The sequence below is a fragment of the Eschrichtius robustus genome, chromosome 7 (assembly GCF_028021215.1).
Source record: "Eschrichtius robustus isolate mEscRob2 chromosome 7, mEscRob2.pri, whole genome shotgun sequence".
Lineage (NCBI taxonomy): Eukaryota > Metazoa > Chordata > Mammalia > Artiodactyla > Eschrichtiidae > Eschrichtius > Eschrichtius robustus.
The window spans coordinates 15,255,135-15,272,595 of record NC_090830.1 but is presented as its reverse complement, the minus strand read 5'-3'; the positions used below and the strand labels follow the sequence as shown (position 1 = coordinate 15,272,595).

Sequence of the window (17,461 nt, the reverse complement as noted above, 5' to 3'; positions counted from 1 at the left end):
AACGGACCTTTGTCCGAGCTCCGTCAGCACCTCGGACTCTGCTGGGCCAGCGGTCGTGTGTGGTGGAGAGGCACCAGCCGTGTGGCTTGACGTGATCTATGGGCACCTTCCGGGGTGCCGCTGGTTTAGATCAGGCATCGGGGAGAATTTACTCCCGAAGCTCACTGAGCGTGCCTCAGTAGTAACCTGTCTCATCATTGTTCTGTTTGTTGCTTCAGTAAAAATAAATTTACAGTACCCCTAATTTAGGCAGCTGACAAACTAATATGTAGTTGTCATTTATTAGAGTTACTTTTTATTTAAATATCACCAAAATTATATGTGGACATTCAGTTTTTAATTGATTCATTCAAATATCTGAATGCCTATTCTTTGTCAGGTGCTGGGATACAGAAATAAATTAATCACAACCCTTGCCCTCAAGAAACTGTCTTTCATGGGAAGCAGTCAAAAGATAATTATAATACGGTGTGGTCGATACAGTAACTGAGAAGCGCACAGGATCTTGGGGCACACGAAGAAGGAGAACCTACCTGTTTAGGAGGTGATATCAGGAAGGGCTTCCAGGAGGAGGTGGCGACTGAGCTCAGGCTGTCAAGTGTGAGGAGGAGGAGGCGGGCAGGGGAGTGGGGAGGAGGGGAGGCCAGCAGGGACAGCACGAGTGGAGACTGGGGGAGAAGTTGAAGTTACTAGAACAGAAGGACCACAGCGGGGAATGGCAGGAGAGAAGGCTGAGGAGAGGCAGAAGCCAGGCCAGGAATCGTGATCCGGGATCTAGAACTTTATACCCTGTGGTGACCGAGTCTCCACCCTGCCTGTATGCTAGAGTGTCCTGGGATGCATAAAAATTTGAATTCCAAGACCCACCTCTATAGATGCTGAATTAAGCCCTCAGCATCAGATTTTAAAAAGCTCTCTCGTGTGATTAATTCTGATGTTCGTCCAAGATTGAGGACCACTGCGGTAGGGGTGAGTGGCCATTCAGGGGCGGGGGCAGTGAATGATGCGGTCAGATTGTGGCTGGAGGCAAATCCTGTGTGTGGGGGCGGTCACATCAGGGACATACTGAAGGGAGCCCAGGGCCGATGGCCAGGATAGCAACTAAGGCATGTTTGAGTAATCCGAAAAAAGATGCCTGATTAAAGCTTTATCGAGGATGTGGAAGCGGAGATGATGAAGAGACATAGATGAATCCAAGAAACGTTTTGGCAGTGGCGTGGTGACTCAGATGCTAAATAGCAGGGCAGGCCCGTTGACTGTGGGGAGGGGCTGAAGAGGCGGGGTCAGGAAGGGAGGGGCAGCCACGGGTAACTAACTCGGTGACCCAGAGGGTCATGGCAGAGCCAGAGGGTAAGCCGGCTCAAGGGAAGCAAGATGGTTCTGTTGTGGAGGGTTCCCTGGGCAGCGTCACTGGAACAAACACGAGGAGGCATCCAGGAAGCTGTGGGGAGAATTCCTGGCTGGCAGTGTCTGCTTGGGAGCCATCAATCTGTAGGAGTAGTGGCAGCTCTGGAAGGAACGAGATCATTCAGCGATCAGTGGAGAGTGGGCAGAGCAGTGGCCCAGAGCGAAGCCCTGGAGACCAGAGGATGAGCGAGAGAAGGAGGGGAAAAGGCAGAGGTATATGAAGAGACCCGGGAACGTGGGTATCACTTTAGCCGAGGTTCAGCCAAAGGGTTGTTCATTATCAGATGCATCAGAGGAAAGTCTCATAAGCTAAGACTTGAGCTGAAAAGTGTCCCGTGGGGCGGGGCAGTAGGAAGTCACTGGTCATCTTTACCAGCAGAATGACAAAGGGAGAAGACAGCAGCTGAGCACAGAGAGGAGGTGAGGAAGCAGAGCCTGGGCGCCTCCCTGGAGGAGGGTTAATTTAATGAGAGGTTTCAGCAACAGAAGAAGTCTTAGCACGTGTAAATGACGTGAGAGAAGAGAGAGGAAGGTAAAGGGGAGAAGGCAGGAGGGGAGCGGACGGAGAAGGTAGGGGCGGGTGAGGCAGTGGGAGAGCGTCAGGGTCCCAGACCGAGGGCTGGTCTCAGCAGGAAGAGGGCCGCTTCACCCTTCTGTGGTCTTTTGATCTGAAAACAGCAACAAAAAGTTACTCAACCTGGTACAGAACTGTTATTTTTAAAGACGAGAGCGTAAATAGTTATCATTAAAATTGGTGTGATGTTGAGTATTAGCTAGCTCAACATGAGCTTTTATTTAGATTACCTTCCCCCTTTGGTATCCACCCATGAATACAGTGTGTGTGAGTTAATTCATATAAAGCTTTCAGGATCTTTTTCTTCTGAGATCATCCAAATCATAGTTACATCAGATGAAAAACTATAAGGATATGTTAGAATTCTCCAGCAGTACTTTTTTTTTTTTAGATTTTATTGAAGTATAGTTGATTTACAATGTTGTGTTAATTTCTGCTGTACAGCAAAGTGATTCAGTTATACATATATATTTTTTTTTCATATTCTTTTCCATTATGGTTTGTCACAGGATATTGAATATAGTTCCCTGTGCTATACAGTAGGACCTTGTTGTTTATCCATTTCAGCAGTACTTTTTAATTTTAGTTTTCTAAAGAGGCAGTACGTACATTCGTATGGTTCAAAAACCATTATTTTCTCCCCTCCTTTTTACACAAAAGTTAGCGTACTATGAACTCTGCACTTACTATACCTACCAGTGATGACAAATCAGTATTTAGAGACTTCCATATACATATATATGCTAATGTACATATACACACATAGTGTGTGTGTGTGTGTGTGTGTGTGTGTGTGTGTGTGTGTAGTGTTCAATTTTGTGTATTGCCATAATTTATTTAACCAGTCTACTTTGGACATTTGAGTTGTTGCCAGTATTTAGCTGTAACAAAAAATGTTGCAGTAAATAACCTTTTGTATATCATTTCACATGTGTGTGAGTGTATGTATAGGATAAATTCCCAGAAGTGGATTTGCTGCGTCAAAGAACACAAGCGTTTGGAATTTAGGTAGAGGCTGTCAAATTCCTCCATCGGGGTTGTAGCAGTTTATCATCCCACTATAGTGAATGAAGGGGTTTATTTCACTAAAGCCACACCCACAGGGTGTATTATCATACGTGGGTTTTTACCAGTCTCATAAGTGAAAAATGGTATCTTTGTGGTTTAATTTTAAATTAAATCTTTGTATACATAATATATTCACATAATTCCAAATTCAGAAAGTGCAGAAGAGGATACAGTGAGTCACCCTCTGTTACCCCATCTCCTGTCCCCTAGCTATCTAGAGCTCTTTCTTGAAGTCAACCATTATTACCAGTTCTTTATGTATCCGTCCAAAGAGGTTTTTATGCCCATACAAGCAAACGTGTGTATTTTTTCCTCTTTATTCAAAATTGTGTTGTATATGCACAGTGTTCTGCACTTTGCTTTTTTCACTTAATATATTGTGGGGATCACAGAAGCGTGAAAACTTTTTCTAAAGACTTGCTTGGTCCTCAGGTGAGCTGGACCCAGAAAGAATGGGCTCAGGCATTCAGTATGGAGATGCTGCCTTGAGACAGCTGCGGTCTCCACGCCGCGCACAGGCCCCGAGCGCGCAGGAGTGTGGCTGCTGAAGCAGCGCGGGTGCACAGGTAGGTGCCCGTGTCGTGGCGGCCCCGCCGCCCTCGGCCTCGCCCCCGGTTTGCTACCCAGAGCCCCGCGCAGGCTCAGAGGTGGAGGCTCGGGCCATAACACACACCTGATCACATTTAAAAGAATAGAAATCATCCAGTGTCTGCTCTCAGACCACAGTGGAATTAAACTAGAAATCAGTAACAGAAAGATAACTGGAAAATCCAAAATACGTGGGGATTAAACAACACACTTCTAAATAACACATGAGTGAAAGAAGAAATCTCAAGAGAAATTTAAGAATATTTTGAACTAAATGAAAAAACACAACTTATCAAAATTCGGGAAGATTCAACATAAACAGTACTTGGAGTGAAATTTATAGCATTGAATTCATGTATTAGAAAAGAAGAAAGGTCTAAATACCATCATATAAGTGTCCACCATAGAAAACCAGAAAAAGAAGAGCAAATTAAAGCCAGAGTAGGCAGAAGAAAAGAAATAATAAAAATTAGAGCAGGAAATCAATAGAGAAAAATCAACGAAGCCAAAGCTGGTTCCTTGAAAAAGACCAGTAAAATCAGTGACTCTAGCCAGGCTAAGGGAAAAAAAAAAAAAAAATATATATATATATATATATATATATATATATATATATATATATATATATATAAATTACTAATATCAGAAATGAAAGAGGGGACATTACTGCAGATTCTATGGACATTAAAAGGATAATAAAGGAATACTGTGAACAACTCTATGCCCACAAATTTGATAACCTACATGAAATAAACTAATTCTATCAAAGACACAATTTGCCAAAACTTATACAAGAACAAATACACAATCTGAATAAGCCCATATCTATTAAAGAAATTGAACCGATAATTAATAATCTTCCAAAACAGAAAGCACCAGGCCCACACGGGTTCACTGGTGAATTCCACCAAACATTTAAGGAAGAAGCTATACCAATTCTCTTCAGTCTCTTTCACAGAACAAAAGCAGACCGAACACTTCCTAACTCATTCTATGAGGCCAGCATTACCCTAATTCCAAAACCAGACAAAGACATTACAAGAAAAGAAAACTACACACTAGTATCTCCTGTGAACATAGATGCAAAAATTCTCAACAAAATGTTAGATTGAATCCAACAATGTATAAAAAGAATTACATCCTTCCAAGTGGGATTTATCCCAGGTATGCAAGGCTGGTTCAACATTCCAAAATCAATTAATGTAATCGTCACATCAACAGGGAACAAAAACCACATGATTTCATCAAGCGATGCAGAAAAATCATTTGACAAAATCCAATATCCATTCACAATGAAAGCTCTCAGTAAAGTAGGAATAGAGGGGAATCTCCTCAACTTAATAAAGAAAATCCACCCAAAACCTACTGCTAACATCCTGCTTAATGGTGAGAAAGTTGAAGCTTTCCTATTAATATCAAGGCAAGGAGGTCCCCTGTCACCATCATACTGGAAGTCCTAGCTAATGCAATAAGAAAAGGAAATAAAAGGTATACAGACTGGGAAGGAAGAAATTAACTTACTTTGTTGACTGATGATAATCTGTGTAGAAAATCCAAAAAATCCACAAACTCTATATAAATGATTATATATAGCACAGTTGCAAGATACAAGGTTAATATACAAAAGTCCATCACTTTTCTCTATGCCAGCAATGAACAAGTGCAATTCGAAATGAAAAACACAATACCATTTACATTAGCATCCCCCCAAAAAGGAAATAGTTAGGTAGAACCCTAACAACATCTATATGAGGAAAACCAAACTGATTGTGAAGTTTATGTGGAGAAGAGACAAAAGACCCATAATAGCCAACACAGTATTGAGGGAGAAGAACAAAGCTGAAGGACTGTTACTACCCAACTTCAAAACACTATAGAGCCACAGTAGTCAAGACAGTATGGTATTGGTGAAATAACAGACAAGTAGATCAGTGGGACAGAATAGAGAGCCCAGAAATACACCCACATACTGATGTTTGATAAAGGAGCAAAGGCAATACAATGGAGCAAAAATAGTCTTTTCAACAAATGGTGCTAGAACAACTGGACATCCATGCAAAAACATGAATCTCGATACCAGACCTTGTACCCTTCACAAAAATTAACTCAAAATGGATCACAGACCTAAATGTAAAATGCAAAACTATAAAACTCCGAGAAGATAAAAGAAAATGTAGATGACCTAGGGTATGGTGATGACTTTCTAGACACAGTACTGAAGACACAATCCATGAAAGAAATAATTGGTAAGCTGGACTTCATGAAAAATAAAAACTTCTGCTCTGCAAAAGACAATGTCAAGAGAATTAGTAGACAAGCTATAGACCAGGAGAAAATATTTGTGAAACACATACCTGATAAAGGACTGTTATCCCAAATACACAAAGACCTCTTAAAACGCAACAGTAAGAAAACAAACAACCCAATTTAAAAACGGGCCAAAGACCTTAACAGACACCTCACCAAAGAAGATATCCAGATGGCAATAAGTATACGAAAACATACGCCATACCATATGCCATCAAGGAAAAAGCAAAGTAAAACGATGAGATACCATTACAAGCCTATTAGAATGGCCACAGTCCAAGACACTGACAGCACCAAATGCTGGTGAGGATGTAGAACAGTAGGAATTCTCGTTCATTGCTGGTGGGAATGCAAAATGGTGCAGCCACTTTGGAAGACAGCTTGGCATTTTCTTATAAAACTAACCTTAGGACTTCCCTGGTGGCGCAGTGCTTAAGAATCCACCTGCCAATGCAGGGGACACAGGTTCGATCCCTGGTCTAGCAAGATCCCACATGCCGCGGAGCAACTAAGCCCATGTGCCACAACTACTGAGCTTGCGCTCTAGAGCCCGCAAGCCACAGCTACTGAGCCCACGTGCTGCAACTACTGAAGCCCACGCACCTAGAGCCCATGTGCCACAACTACTGAGCCCGAACGCTACAACTACTGAAGCCCGTTCTCCTAGAGCCCGTGTTCCGCAACAAGAGAAGCCACCACAATGAGAAGCCTGCGTACTGCAACAAAGACCCAGCGCAGCCAAAAATAAAAATTAAATTAAAAAAAAAGAGTAATGCTTAAAAATAAATAAATTAGCAAGACATGTTTATAATCAATCAGTGTTTAAACTGTCAGTCGTATAACACGGGTAAAACCATTAGGTAGGTAGATAGATAGGTAGATAGATGAAAGTAAGCATACTGTATGATCCAGCAGTCTCACTCCTTGCTATTAGCCCAAAGGAGTTGAAAACTTATGTCCACACAAAAACCTGCACATAGATGTTTATAGCAGCTTTATTCATAATTGCCAAAGCCTGCAAGCAAACAGGATGTCCTGCGGAAGGCAAATGGGTGAACTGCGGTCCATCCAGACAATGGAATATTATTCAGCACTAAAAAGAAATGAGCTGTCAAGCCTTCAAGGCATATAACTAAGTGAAAGAAGCCAATCTGGGGATTTCCCTGGCGGTGCAGTGGTTAAGACTCCGCGCTTCCACTGCAGGGGGCACAGGTTCAATCCTTGGTCGGGGAACTAAGATCCCACATGCCATGCGGTGCGGCCAAAAAAAAACAAAGAATCCAATCTGAAAAGGCTACATACTGCATGATTCCAACTATGTGACATCCTGGAAAAGGCAAGACTATGGAGACAGGAAAAAGATCAGGGGCTGGGGATGGGAGGGATGAATAGGCAGAGCACAGAGGATTTTTAGGAGAGCGAAAATACGCTGTATGATACCATGTGCTGGAGACGTGTCGTCATTTATTTGTCCAAACCCCTAGAACATAGAACACCAAGAGTGAACTGTAATTTAACTATGGATTTGGGGTGGTTACGAATTGTCAGTGTAGGCTCATCAGCTGTCACAAATATACCATCTGGTGGGGACGTTGGTAACGGGGGAGGCTGTGTATGTGTGAAGGCAGGGCAGCTTTGGGAACTCTACGTACTTTTCCCGCCTCAATTTTGCTTCGAACCTAAAACTGCTCTAAAGAAATGAAATCTTAAGAAAAAAATCCTAAAGCAACCACTGAAACAACACAGTGAAGAGTTTTGGCTAATAAGCCAACATGGGAATTAAAATGGAATAAATACATAATTAATCTAAATACAAAAGAAGGCAGGAAAAGAGGAAAAAAGGAAGTAAAGAGCAGATGGGGAAAATATAAAACAAATAGCAAAATGCTAGATTAAACCCAGCCTTACCAATTAAAACAAAACTTAGCTACTCTGCTTGAAAGAGTTTGTGGGAAATCCTTATACTCTTGCTGAGAAAGGAAAGTTGATGGGAGTGATTGAGAGGTTCTTCTCCCTTTATGTCAGTGACGAGTCTTTTCCTGGGTTCATTGAAGTCTAAATGAATGTGCCTGTAGCTAAGGCTCATTTATAAAATTTGCAAGTAGAGATTTTAACTTTCTAAAGCTTCCTCTTTTTTCTGTATAGTCCACATTATCTAATATGCCTAGGTAAGTTTAAATAAAAATTGGAAGTATTCATTCACTAGTTCCCTTTGTGACTTGAATCGATGTTTGTTTGTACATTTTTAGTTATGCATATTTCTAAATTGTTCTTAATATTTTTTAGGTGTTCATACAGTGGTATTTGGGACACAATTGTTGGAGCTTGAAGAAGTTTTTTTTTTTTTTAACCACCATCTTTTTCTACTTTATATGGAAGTAGATCTTTGTGCAAAAAAAATAACTTGGGTTGTTATGCAAGCTCGTAGATGTGGCACAGCAAACATATATAATAAATCCAATTCAGTGGACAAGACCATTAAGTGTATACATGTATGTAAAAATGTTCTGTTCCGTTTTCGCCCTTTGACCCTGGTTTGAATCCTGGCTGTGTACTGTATATATGCTAGTCCAGTACGTCTCCACAGCATGGTATCTGATGTATCGTATGATTGATAGAGCGTTGCACTAAATGCAGTCTAATACTTTATTTTTTTTTTAATCGTCTGAACTAAAATCTGTTCATTGTGAGGTGTGCTTTGATCATTGTGCCGGTTATATTGCACAGTTGGTTATGTTTATGACCTGATATTCAGAGACTCTGGCATCGATCGCCGATGCAGTGCTTAGTTAATTCCATTTACCACAGTCCACAAGGTGTTATGTGAGCCACACTCGAAATACTAGATCGGTAGTTACTCACATACCAAAATAAAATGAAAAATGGAGTTTTTCCATGAACTTGACACTGTCCGGCACCCTGTTGACTCTAAAGCATCTTCATCAGATCGGTTCAGGAAGTAGAGCTGAGCACCTGCTCTGTCTCAGGCGCTGTGATCAGTGCTGAAGATGCTGGTGCCTTGAACCAAACTTCCTAGGCAACCGACCTACTCTCAGCATCTGCTCAGCGCAACAGATGAACCACGTACCAGGGGCTGCTCACCTGGTCCCAGTTCGCTGAACCACCTGTCTTCCTGTTAGAAAACACATCGTTTGCTACTGTGCTTTTTCTGGGATTCAGTATTAGAGCATCACTGCCTCTTTTTTAGTCTTCTATTGTTTTGTGTTCATTTTTAAGGCAACCCGCTAAATCAAGTTAATTTTAAAGGGACACCACTAAGAAGTTTCTGTACAGCTTTTGCCTTATGACAGTTACCGAGTTAACATGTTTTTAATTCACATGAGTTATATTGAAGTCTAATATATATTGTATTACAAAGACTGGTTCTACTATTTTAAAATGTTTATGCAAAAAATATATAATAGAACTTTTCTTTAAAGTTAAAATACAGTACTATTTAAAGCTGAAAGGTTTAAAAGCATTCTTCACCTTATATGTGTTCCTCCACTGTGACTTTTAGCTGCAAACTGGTAAATTTCATTACCTTTAAGTTGGAAGCTGCCTACTGCTTTTGTTGTTTTGTTTTAACCAACAGAGCACAGCAGCACTACAAACTCTGGGAAGTGACTTGGATAAAAATATCAGGATATAGCTGCTTTCGGTACTTTAATTTTGCTTCTTTTATGTCTTGAATATTTGATTTTGAAAAGTCAGAATATGAAGCAAATTCTCAGACTGAACTGCTTCTTGGACCTCGCTAGAAGAATGTTTCATTCAGTATCTCATTTACAGTGGGTTTGCAAGCTGCTCGTTTTTGAACAGCTTTTTGCATGGGGTAGGAGCATGTCTGTTTGACCACATCAGTTTATTCAAAAGCAAAAATTTTTTTAAATAAGATAAATGTTAAGTTGATTTATAAGTGAGCCTGTTAATGAAACCCCAGGTACTGCGTATAATTCCACATCCCTTGACCAATAAAAGTTGCTGGAGAACCAAACCATGGTGGTTCTTAATAAAGGCCTTTAGGAAAAATGAAGAGGGGGGAAAATGTGGTATTTGGTCCATGGAGTGTTTTCCAACACCACCAACCAGTCCTCTGGTTCTTCACACACCCAGATGGGTTCTGTTCTGACCCTGTCTACCCGGACATGGCATCAGATCCCACAGGTTAAGGGCTGAGCCGGCATCACCACCACCACCACCACCCGCGCCCAGACACACACTGCAGATGCCAGTCACAGGTCCAGGTTGTTACCTGTGCTTCTGACCTACCAGCGCAGGTTAAGTGCCGAGGTTAAGTCAGCACTAAGTCTGAGGTTCCCACGACCCCCTCCTTGGGTTTGATTAACTTCTAGAGCAGCTCACAGGACTGAGAGAAACAGTTTCCTTACGAGATTACTGGTTTTTTGCAAAGGATATTAAAGGATACAAATGAACAGCAGACGAGGAGATACATAGGGCCAGGTCTGGAAGGGTACCGAGCACAGGAGCGTCTGTCCCCGTGGAGTTTGCGGTGCACCACCCTCGCGGCCCATGGATGTCTTCCTGTTCACCAACCCGGAAGCTCAGAAGCTCCTCAAATCTTGCTGTTCAAGAATTTTTCTAGAGCTTGCTCTCCAGCACCCCCCTTCCCTGAGGCCAGTGGGTGGAGCTAAAAGTTCCTTCGATCTTTCTGGTGACCAGCCCCACACTGAGGCTCTCTAGGGGACACACCTGAAGTCAATTCATTAGCATAAACTCTGCTCACAAGGGACCCCTAAAACTCAGGAAATTCTAAGGGTTTTAGGAGCTTTGTGTTGGGAACCAGATATAAAGACCAAATATATCTAGTAACAAATGTTATGTATGTATTTCCCACAACTTATTAAGTTTTCAGGATGCTCTTAATTTACATATCTAGAAAAGCATTTTCTCAGTCTTCCTAGAAAAAGATTCTACACTCCATCTGGACTTGAGATTATAATTTATTCTTTCACAGTCCAGCATTTAAGTGAAAATGAAAACATCACAATTTGGGATACTATAATGGTTTTTTGAAAACATATTACTTGTGACTTATGTAAGAGTTTTTGAAATCTTTAAGAACATTGATTCCTAGCAGATCAGTATTATTCAGAGTGAAGAAAATGCTAAAATTAGTAATTTAAATGATTTATAATTCATACCATGACACAGTAGATGGTTCTTTATTTTCAGTCAAATTTGTCCTTTTTTTTTCGCTTTTTTTGGAGGGGAAAATTAGAGGGACTTTAAAACACCTGTAAAGTTTAAAATAATTTTTTGTGCTAGTTGTAAAGTGATTTCTCTTTACTAATCAGTCTACCTATGCACCTACAAACAATCTGAGTTTATCCCAGTTGTTGCTTGGTTGCTTCCTGATTGTATTTACTTCTTTAAGGAGTTGCTTTTAGAATTGTAGAGGGATTTATCTGAGAACACTCAACTTGCCAGCTTCAGGAAGAGGAGTCATTTGTCGGCCATCACCCTCTAAGGTTAGCAACTGACTTATGGGAGTTTTTGAACATATACAGGTATGGAGAAAATAGCACATAGAACCACTATATCAGCTAGCTTCCACAATTGTCCACATTATGCCAATCTTGTCTTATCTATTGTACCTTTGCCCCACTTTCTTTATGCTGTAATATTTGGAAACACCCAAAACATCTGTCATTTCACCCAAAAATAGTTCAGTATGCATCTCTGACAAGAATATATTTTTTTAATTTTATATAATCAACATACCATTGGGAACGTCATAAAAGATACTGTTACAAGCCAAGAATGGCTATGGTTTTTTTCTTGCAATTATATAAAGTTGTCTTTCTGGCATGTATTGAAGAAGCAAGATGCACATCTTTAATCCAGTATTACGGGAGGTCATTTCCCAACATGTGGCTAATTGTACTGGAAGTTCTGTCCCCGAGCCCAGGGGACAGTTGTACCTTCAGCAGGGACACGGGGCAGCCAGCCTGCCACCCACAGCCAGCACAGCTTCAGAGTGGTGGGACCCCTCGCCGAACTGGTTGTTAGACCGTCTCAGTATCACCCTTGCCACCGTAGTAACGTGAGGCGCACCTAATTTAATCATCTCAGCGTGTCTACATGAAGGATGTATTGAACTTGACCCATGCATCTCCGGAAGTTAACGCTAACCAAGTATGAAGTGGGTCGAGCTTGCAATAATGTCAGCATGCTCCTTCATCCTAGAGGATGTTGTCCTTCACCTGTGGGACTGGATGAAAAATAGATAATAAGCCTGTGCTCTGACAGCTCCTTTCTCTAACTTCTTGATGTCATGTGTAAATTTCATTTTAAAGAAAAACTAGCATTTTAAGGAAACAAACACTAAATTTCTGAGTATGTCACGTTCCAAAATGCCATAGAAATAATTATGTTCACTAAATATTTAAGGGCCAACTAACTCTCTATGAGAGTAGAGTGCTAAGTTCTGTATGTTGGGTGGGGAGCCGTCAAATCATTTTACATTGACTAGGAAAATTTGTGATGTGATTAATTTGGGGTAAGTCCACCACACCATTCTCCTTTCCAGAAAAGTCACCATGTTGGTTTCTGTGGCCATAAACATCTGTCACATGCCCTCATGCTGTGCCTATTTCCTGGGGAAAATGGTGCTTTTACAGGACACGCTTGTGTGTCTCTGAATGCCCCTTGCTTTCTCATCGCCTCTCTGCCTTTGCATGGACTGTTTCGTTGCCCTCACCTGTAACGCACCCTGCAGGCGGTCCAGGTCTGTCAGGCTGCAGCCCCCTTGTCCTGACGCAGCTGGGTGCAGCTGGGAGCCTTCAGTAACCCTCTCCCACTCCTGACACGTGCAGACACGCTGCTGCAGTCCTGCGCTGTCCTGACCTTGCTTTTGGTATTGGTCACGTCGATCCATAGATAGTCTTTGTCTTCTCTACTGGGCTGAGACTTCCCTAGGAAGGGGCTGCCTTCTGTGTGCCCAGGGCCTGGCAAATAGAAGGGACTCCAGTGCTTGTGGAGAGGACAAATGATCAGAGTCAGCTGTGTCCCCAGGTCCTTCTAAAGTACCTGGATATCGAGCCTATCCACTGCAAGTTGCCTGTTTTGCCAAGTCTCCCGAAAGGTGGTTATATGATCCTACTCAGTCCCTTCCTTTGTGGGAGGGAGTTTCAGAACTCCTAGAGCTCCCTTTCAAATGATATCACCCCCCGGCCTCCATCCCCCCGCCTCCCAACAAAGGTCAACAGTTAGCTATCCACAGAGAAAAGCAGCTCTGGGAGAACTCGGGAGTCCACTTAAGAAACTTCAGCTGCTCAGTGGAACAAAAACCTGAAAATCATCACACACAAAGGGAAGGAAGAACAGCTTCATTTTGTCTGCATCGTCCCATCCCCGAGGCCAGCGCTGCTCAGCACCAGGAGGGAACTCCCCAGCTAGGAAGAGTTCTCCTCCCCAGGAAAGAGGGGGTGGTGTGAGCGACCAGCTTCCCCAGACTTTTGGGGCAGGACCTGTTCAGTTTCACCCCACCTAGAGACCAGCAACGCTGAGATGTAGAGCCAAGTGTCAGCCATGCAGCTGGAACAACCACGGTTCCTAGTGCCCTGCTCCGCAGGGGAGCCCACCGGCCTTCAGTAGTTGTCACCCCGTGGGTACTCCCGTCCCTGGGCACCTGCTGCCTGAGCCCCTCCCCATCCTCCCCGGCCCCACCAGGGCCCAGGATCTGCACTGGCAGCCTGCCCAGGCCTCTGCAGCTACATAGGCGCGAGATGCCCGCCTAGGGCCCTGCGGCTGACCCCCGTTGCCGGGTGTGCAATGTGGCCAGCCCCTCCCAGCTGTGCACCTGCGCGCCCCCAGGCTGATCCCCGTCACCAGCCTCCGCTGTTGTGCACACACCTGTGGGGAGATTCTGCAGCTCTAGGAAAGTACACCCCCTGCCAGGGCCCCCGCAGCTGCTGTGGGCCCACGCTTGGCCCAAGCCCTTGCGACTGGCCCTGTTCCCCACCACTACATGTGAGTCTGCGACCAGCCCCTGCCACTACACGGGCACCTGCAGCTGGTCTCCACAGCCAGGTGTGTGCACACTTCCAACTCTGGCCATCACTGCTTCCTGGCTTGTGCCCGAGCAGCTGAACCTGGAGGTGCCGCTGAGGAACCCACCGGCACTTGCAGCCACTGCAAAGCCCGCACAGTGCTTGCCAGGAACCACACAGTTGATGCCGTGACCCTCAGTGACCTGAGCCAATGGCACAATATCCCTCCCACCCAGACTACCCCCTGACCCTGCACTTGGCACCCTGCACCGCTAGGGCTGGGATCACAGCACACTCCAGCATGCCCCTGCCTGCAGGTGAAGGTCTTTCCTTATACCAAAGTCAGCCCATAAAGTCTAGAAGAGATGGCTGCTTCTTCAAGTGCACAGATACCTATTAATAGCAAGACTTCAGGGATCACAAAGAATCGGGGAATCGTGAGACCACCAAAGGAACACGGCAAACTTCCAGTAACTCTCCCCAAAGAAATGGGGACGCATGAGTTGGCCAACAAAGAATTCAAAATAATTGTTCCAAAAATGCTCAGAGAGCTACAAGAGAACACAGATAAAACAACAAAATCAGGAAAACAATACAAGAACAAAATGAGAAGTTCAACAAAGAGACAGAAAACATAAAAAAGAACCAAACAGACATTTTGGAGCTGAAGAATACAACGACTGAACCGAAGAATTTAATACAGAGCTTCAACAGCAACAGAAGAAAGAAACAGTGAGCTTGAAGACATATCATTTGAAATTATTCAAACAGAGAAGCAAAGAGGGGGAAAAGAATGAAAAGCCTACAGGACTTACAGGACACCATTAAGAGACAGTCTACACATCACTGGAGCCCCAGGAGGAGAAGAGAGGGAGGGAGGACGGGAAGCTTGTTTAAAGAAATGATGGCTGAGAACTTCCCAAACCTTGGGAGGCATTTGGAGTCCAAGTTTCAGTCCACAACTCTCTTTCCAAGACACATGGTAATGAAACTGTCTGAAATCGTAACTCTCAGAGCAGCCTCTTTGTTTGCGACTGTTGACTTCAGTGCCTAGTTACCCAGTTGTCTTGTTTTACATTCTAGGGTTAAGAGCTTTGCTATTTAGGTTGCAGGTTTTGTTGTTTGGATCAGTATTTCTCGGGAACGCTGTCTGTGCACTCTTAGTTGGCCTCTTGGTACCTGACGGTACAGCCTGTGGGCAAGCAGGCGTCCAGACTGCTGTGCTGTCCGTGTGCACTGACCAGTCACCTGAGGCTGTGAGAAGCAATGGAACAGACGATTTGTCGATAAACGTCTGCTTTCAGGCCTAGGCCTGCTCAGCTGTCCAGGACTTGTAGGATGGGCCATAAATGCTTGGGGTGAAATGTGTCAAATCTCTCAATTCTGCTAATTACACACACTCTGTTACAGTTGACAGGTCCTCACACTGAAGCAGAAGCCAGAGCTATAAAAACTCAGTAACTGCCGCCTTTTCAAAGCAGTAGGAGAGGAATGGCAAATAATAGTTTTCCTACTCTAATCTTAAGATGAAATGATTTCACCTGAAGCTTTTAAATTTGGTTTTCTATTTAGGTCGTTTATACATGTTTTTACCTGATTCTTCAAACTTTAGCCCTATCTGAGCCGTGAGAAATATACTTCTGCACTTGGAGAAATCCAGTACCCAAGTGCTGCGTTGGTTGTTCAGTGTGTCTCCGATCAAAGTATAGGATTTCATGCCCACTTTTCTTTTCTTCTTTAAAAAAAAAAACATAGTTTATTGAGAAATTACTGGAGAATTTTTGTTTAGCAGATTCCTCATTTTTAATACTGTCATTTGAAATGTCTATCATAAAGCCTCGAAGGGGCATAGCACTTTTTTACAACTTAAAGGTGTTCTCACATTTAACATCTGATTTAACCTTCAAAATAGCCCTTTGCAGTGGCTCAGAGAACAGGGGCCCGAGATGCAGAGGCCAGGGCTGCCACCCCCAGGAAGTGGACGGCAGGCCCCGGGGGGGGCAGCCCTGTGGTCTCCACGGCAAGGCATGGTAGGACAAGGCACCAGGATTTCTGTTGACTGGCACCTTTTTTTCGTCAAAATTCATGGAAATTTCAAACACACCTGTTTACTGGAATTTCAAGGACTATAAAGCGTTCTTATTTTAACTGGTAAGAGTATTTTCCATGTTTAACATACCTTTAGTGCCAAGTTGTTGGAGGTGGGAAATAAGTTGATTTCATCACTGTGAAACCATGCTTTGATTTAAAAAGAAAAGAAAAACCTGCAAGCTTGATAAGTTGCCTTTTTGTCCCTGCCTTCAGTACACTGAAAATATTATCAATTAAAAATGCATGACTGAAAATGCATGCCAACTAGTTTTTGAATGCTTGCCATAGTCGTTTTGTATTTGGTGGCTAAAGCTGTACCGAAGTTGCTTGTGAGTCGGGTATTTCTCTGTGAAGGTGAGGCAGTGCCTGGGGGCCTGTGCCGTGGCTGTCGCCCTTCGCCCGCAGGAGGGTGGTCTCTGCCTGACGCCCCTCGCCCAGCAGCATCTAATGTCTGCCGTTACTGTGGCAACACTCCTGTGCTGTCTGCCAATAAACCCCTGACCCGGCTGGCCCTCGCCTGTGCTGCTTCTCTTCTCTGTTTATTTGACTGAGTCCTTGAGCAAGAATAGAAGAAAAATGTCTTTAGGTACTCGGATTTTTTTTACTTGATCTGTAACTATCCGATTACTGTACTCTGGCCCTCCTGTCTTCCTCTTTTTGTTTCCAGGAGTAATGTTGGCGTTAAGCACTCGCCTGTGACTTCAGGCCTTTGCCCAGTGTAGTTACGTTCTGGGATCCTCGATGTAGCGGCCTCGGCTTCAGGCCGGGTCTGGTGCTTGTCCTCGGGGACGTCGCGGTGAGACGGTATCTCATCCGTTGTCAGGGCCGTTCTCACAGGCTGACGCCACACAGCAGAGCACTCGGCTGGGCGTGGGGACGCGTCGAGTCCACGGAAAACGTCGTAGAAAGCACAGCGGGCAGTGTCGGGAGCCATCCATGAGGGAGGGGTGTGTGGTGCCGGCCGGGGCCCCCAGCAAGGCGGGCTGGTGGAGGGGGCCCTTGGCAGGAAGCAGGCAATTGGTCCCGACCCCCAAGATTCCTCTCAAGGAGCGGAAGGCAGCACAGAGACAGAAGAACCTCCAGTTCCCTTGAAGCCCTCAAGTGAAACAGGCTGTCTGTCTCGGGCCCTGGTCAACACCTAGGTCATAAAACCAGTAGAAGATGGGTTAATGGCGACGTTAGCTGTCACAAGCAGTCACTCTTAACTGGTTCAGACTACCGCTCACAGCCAACACGGCCAGTGTTTTGGGTTTAGGTTGAAGCCACGCTCACAGCAAGATCCCAGGCAGCAGGCGTGGTGTCCCCTGCCCGTGGGCCACCAGGCTTCCTGAACCGGTGCAGACGTGAGCTGAGGGCGTCGGCTGGGTCTTCCAGATGCTCAGGGCTGCCCGCACTTCCCTTTCCTCATTCC

The 17,461-nt window shown here is 44.1% G+C and overlaps 1 protein-coding gene across 2 annotated transcripts in view; it reads left to right on the top strand.

Moving 5' to 3' along the window:
* The window catches only part of RAB4A (RAB4A, member RAS oncogene family), a 52,627-nt gene extending 42,669 nt beyond the window's left edge, over nucleotides 1–9,958 (top strand). For both annotated transcript variants that reach the window (XM_068547655.1, XM_068547656.1), the window contains 2 exons: nucleotides 3,482–3,615; nucleotides 8,231–9,958. In XM_068547655.1, the coding sequence (XP_068403756.1) occupies nucleotides 3,482–3,597 (116 nt within the window). In that variant the 3' untranslated portion in view covers nucleotides 3,598–3,615; nucleotides 8,231–9,958. The remainder of the gene's footprint in view (nucleotides 1–3,481; nucleotides 3,616–8,230) is intronic.
* Nucleotides 9,959–17,461: the final 7,503 nt, after the last annotated feature.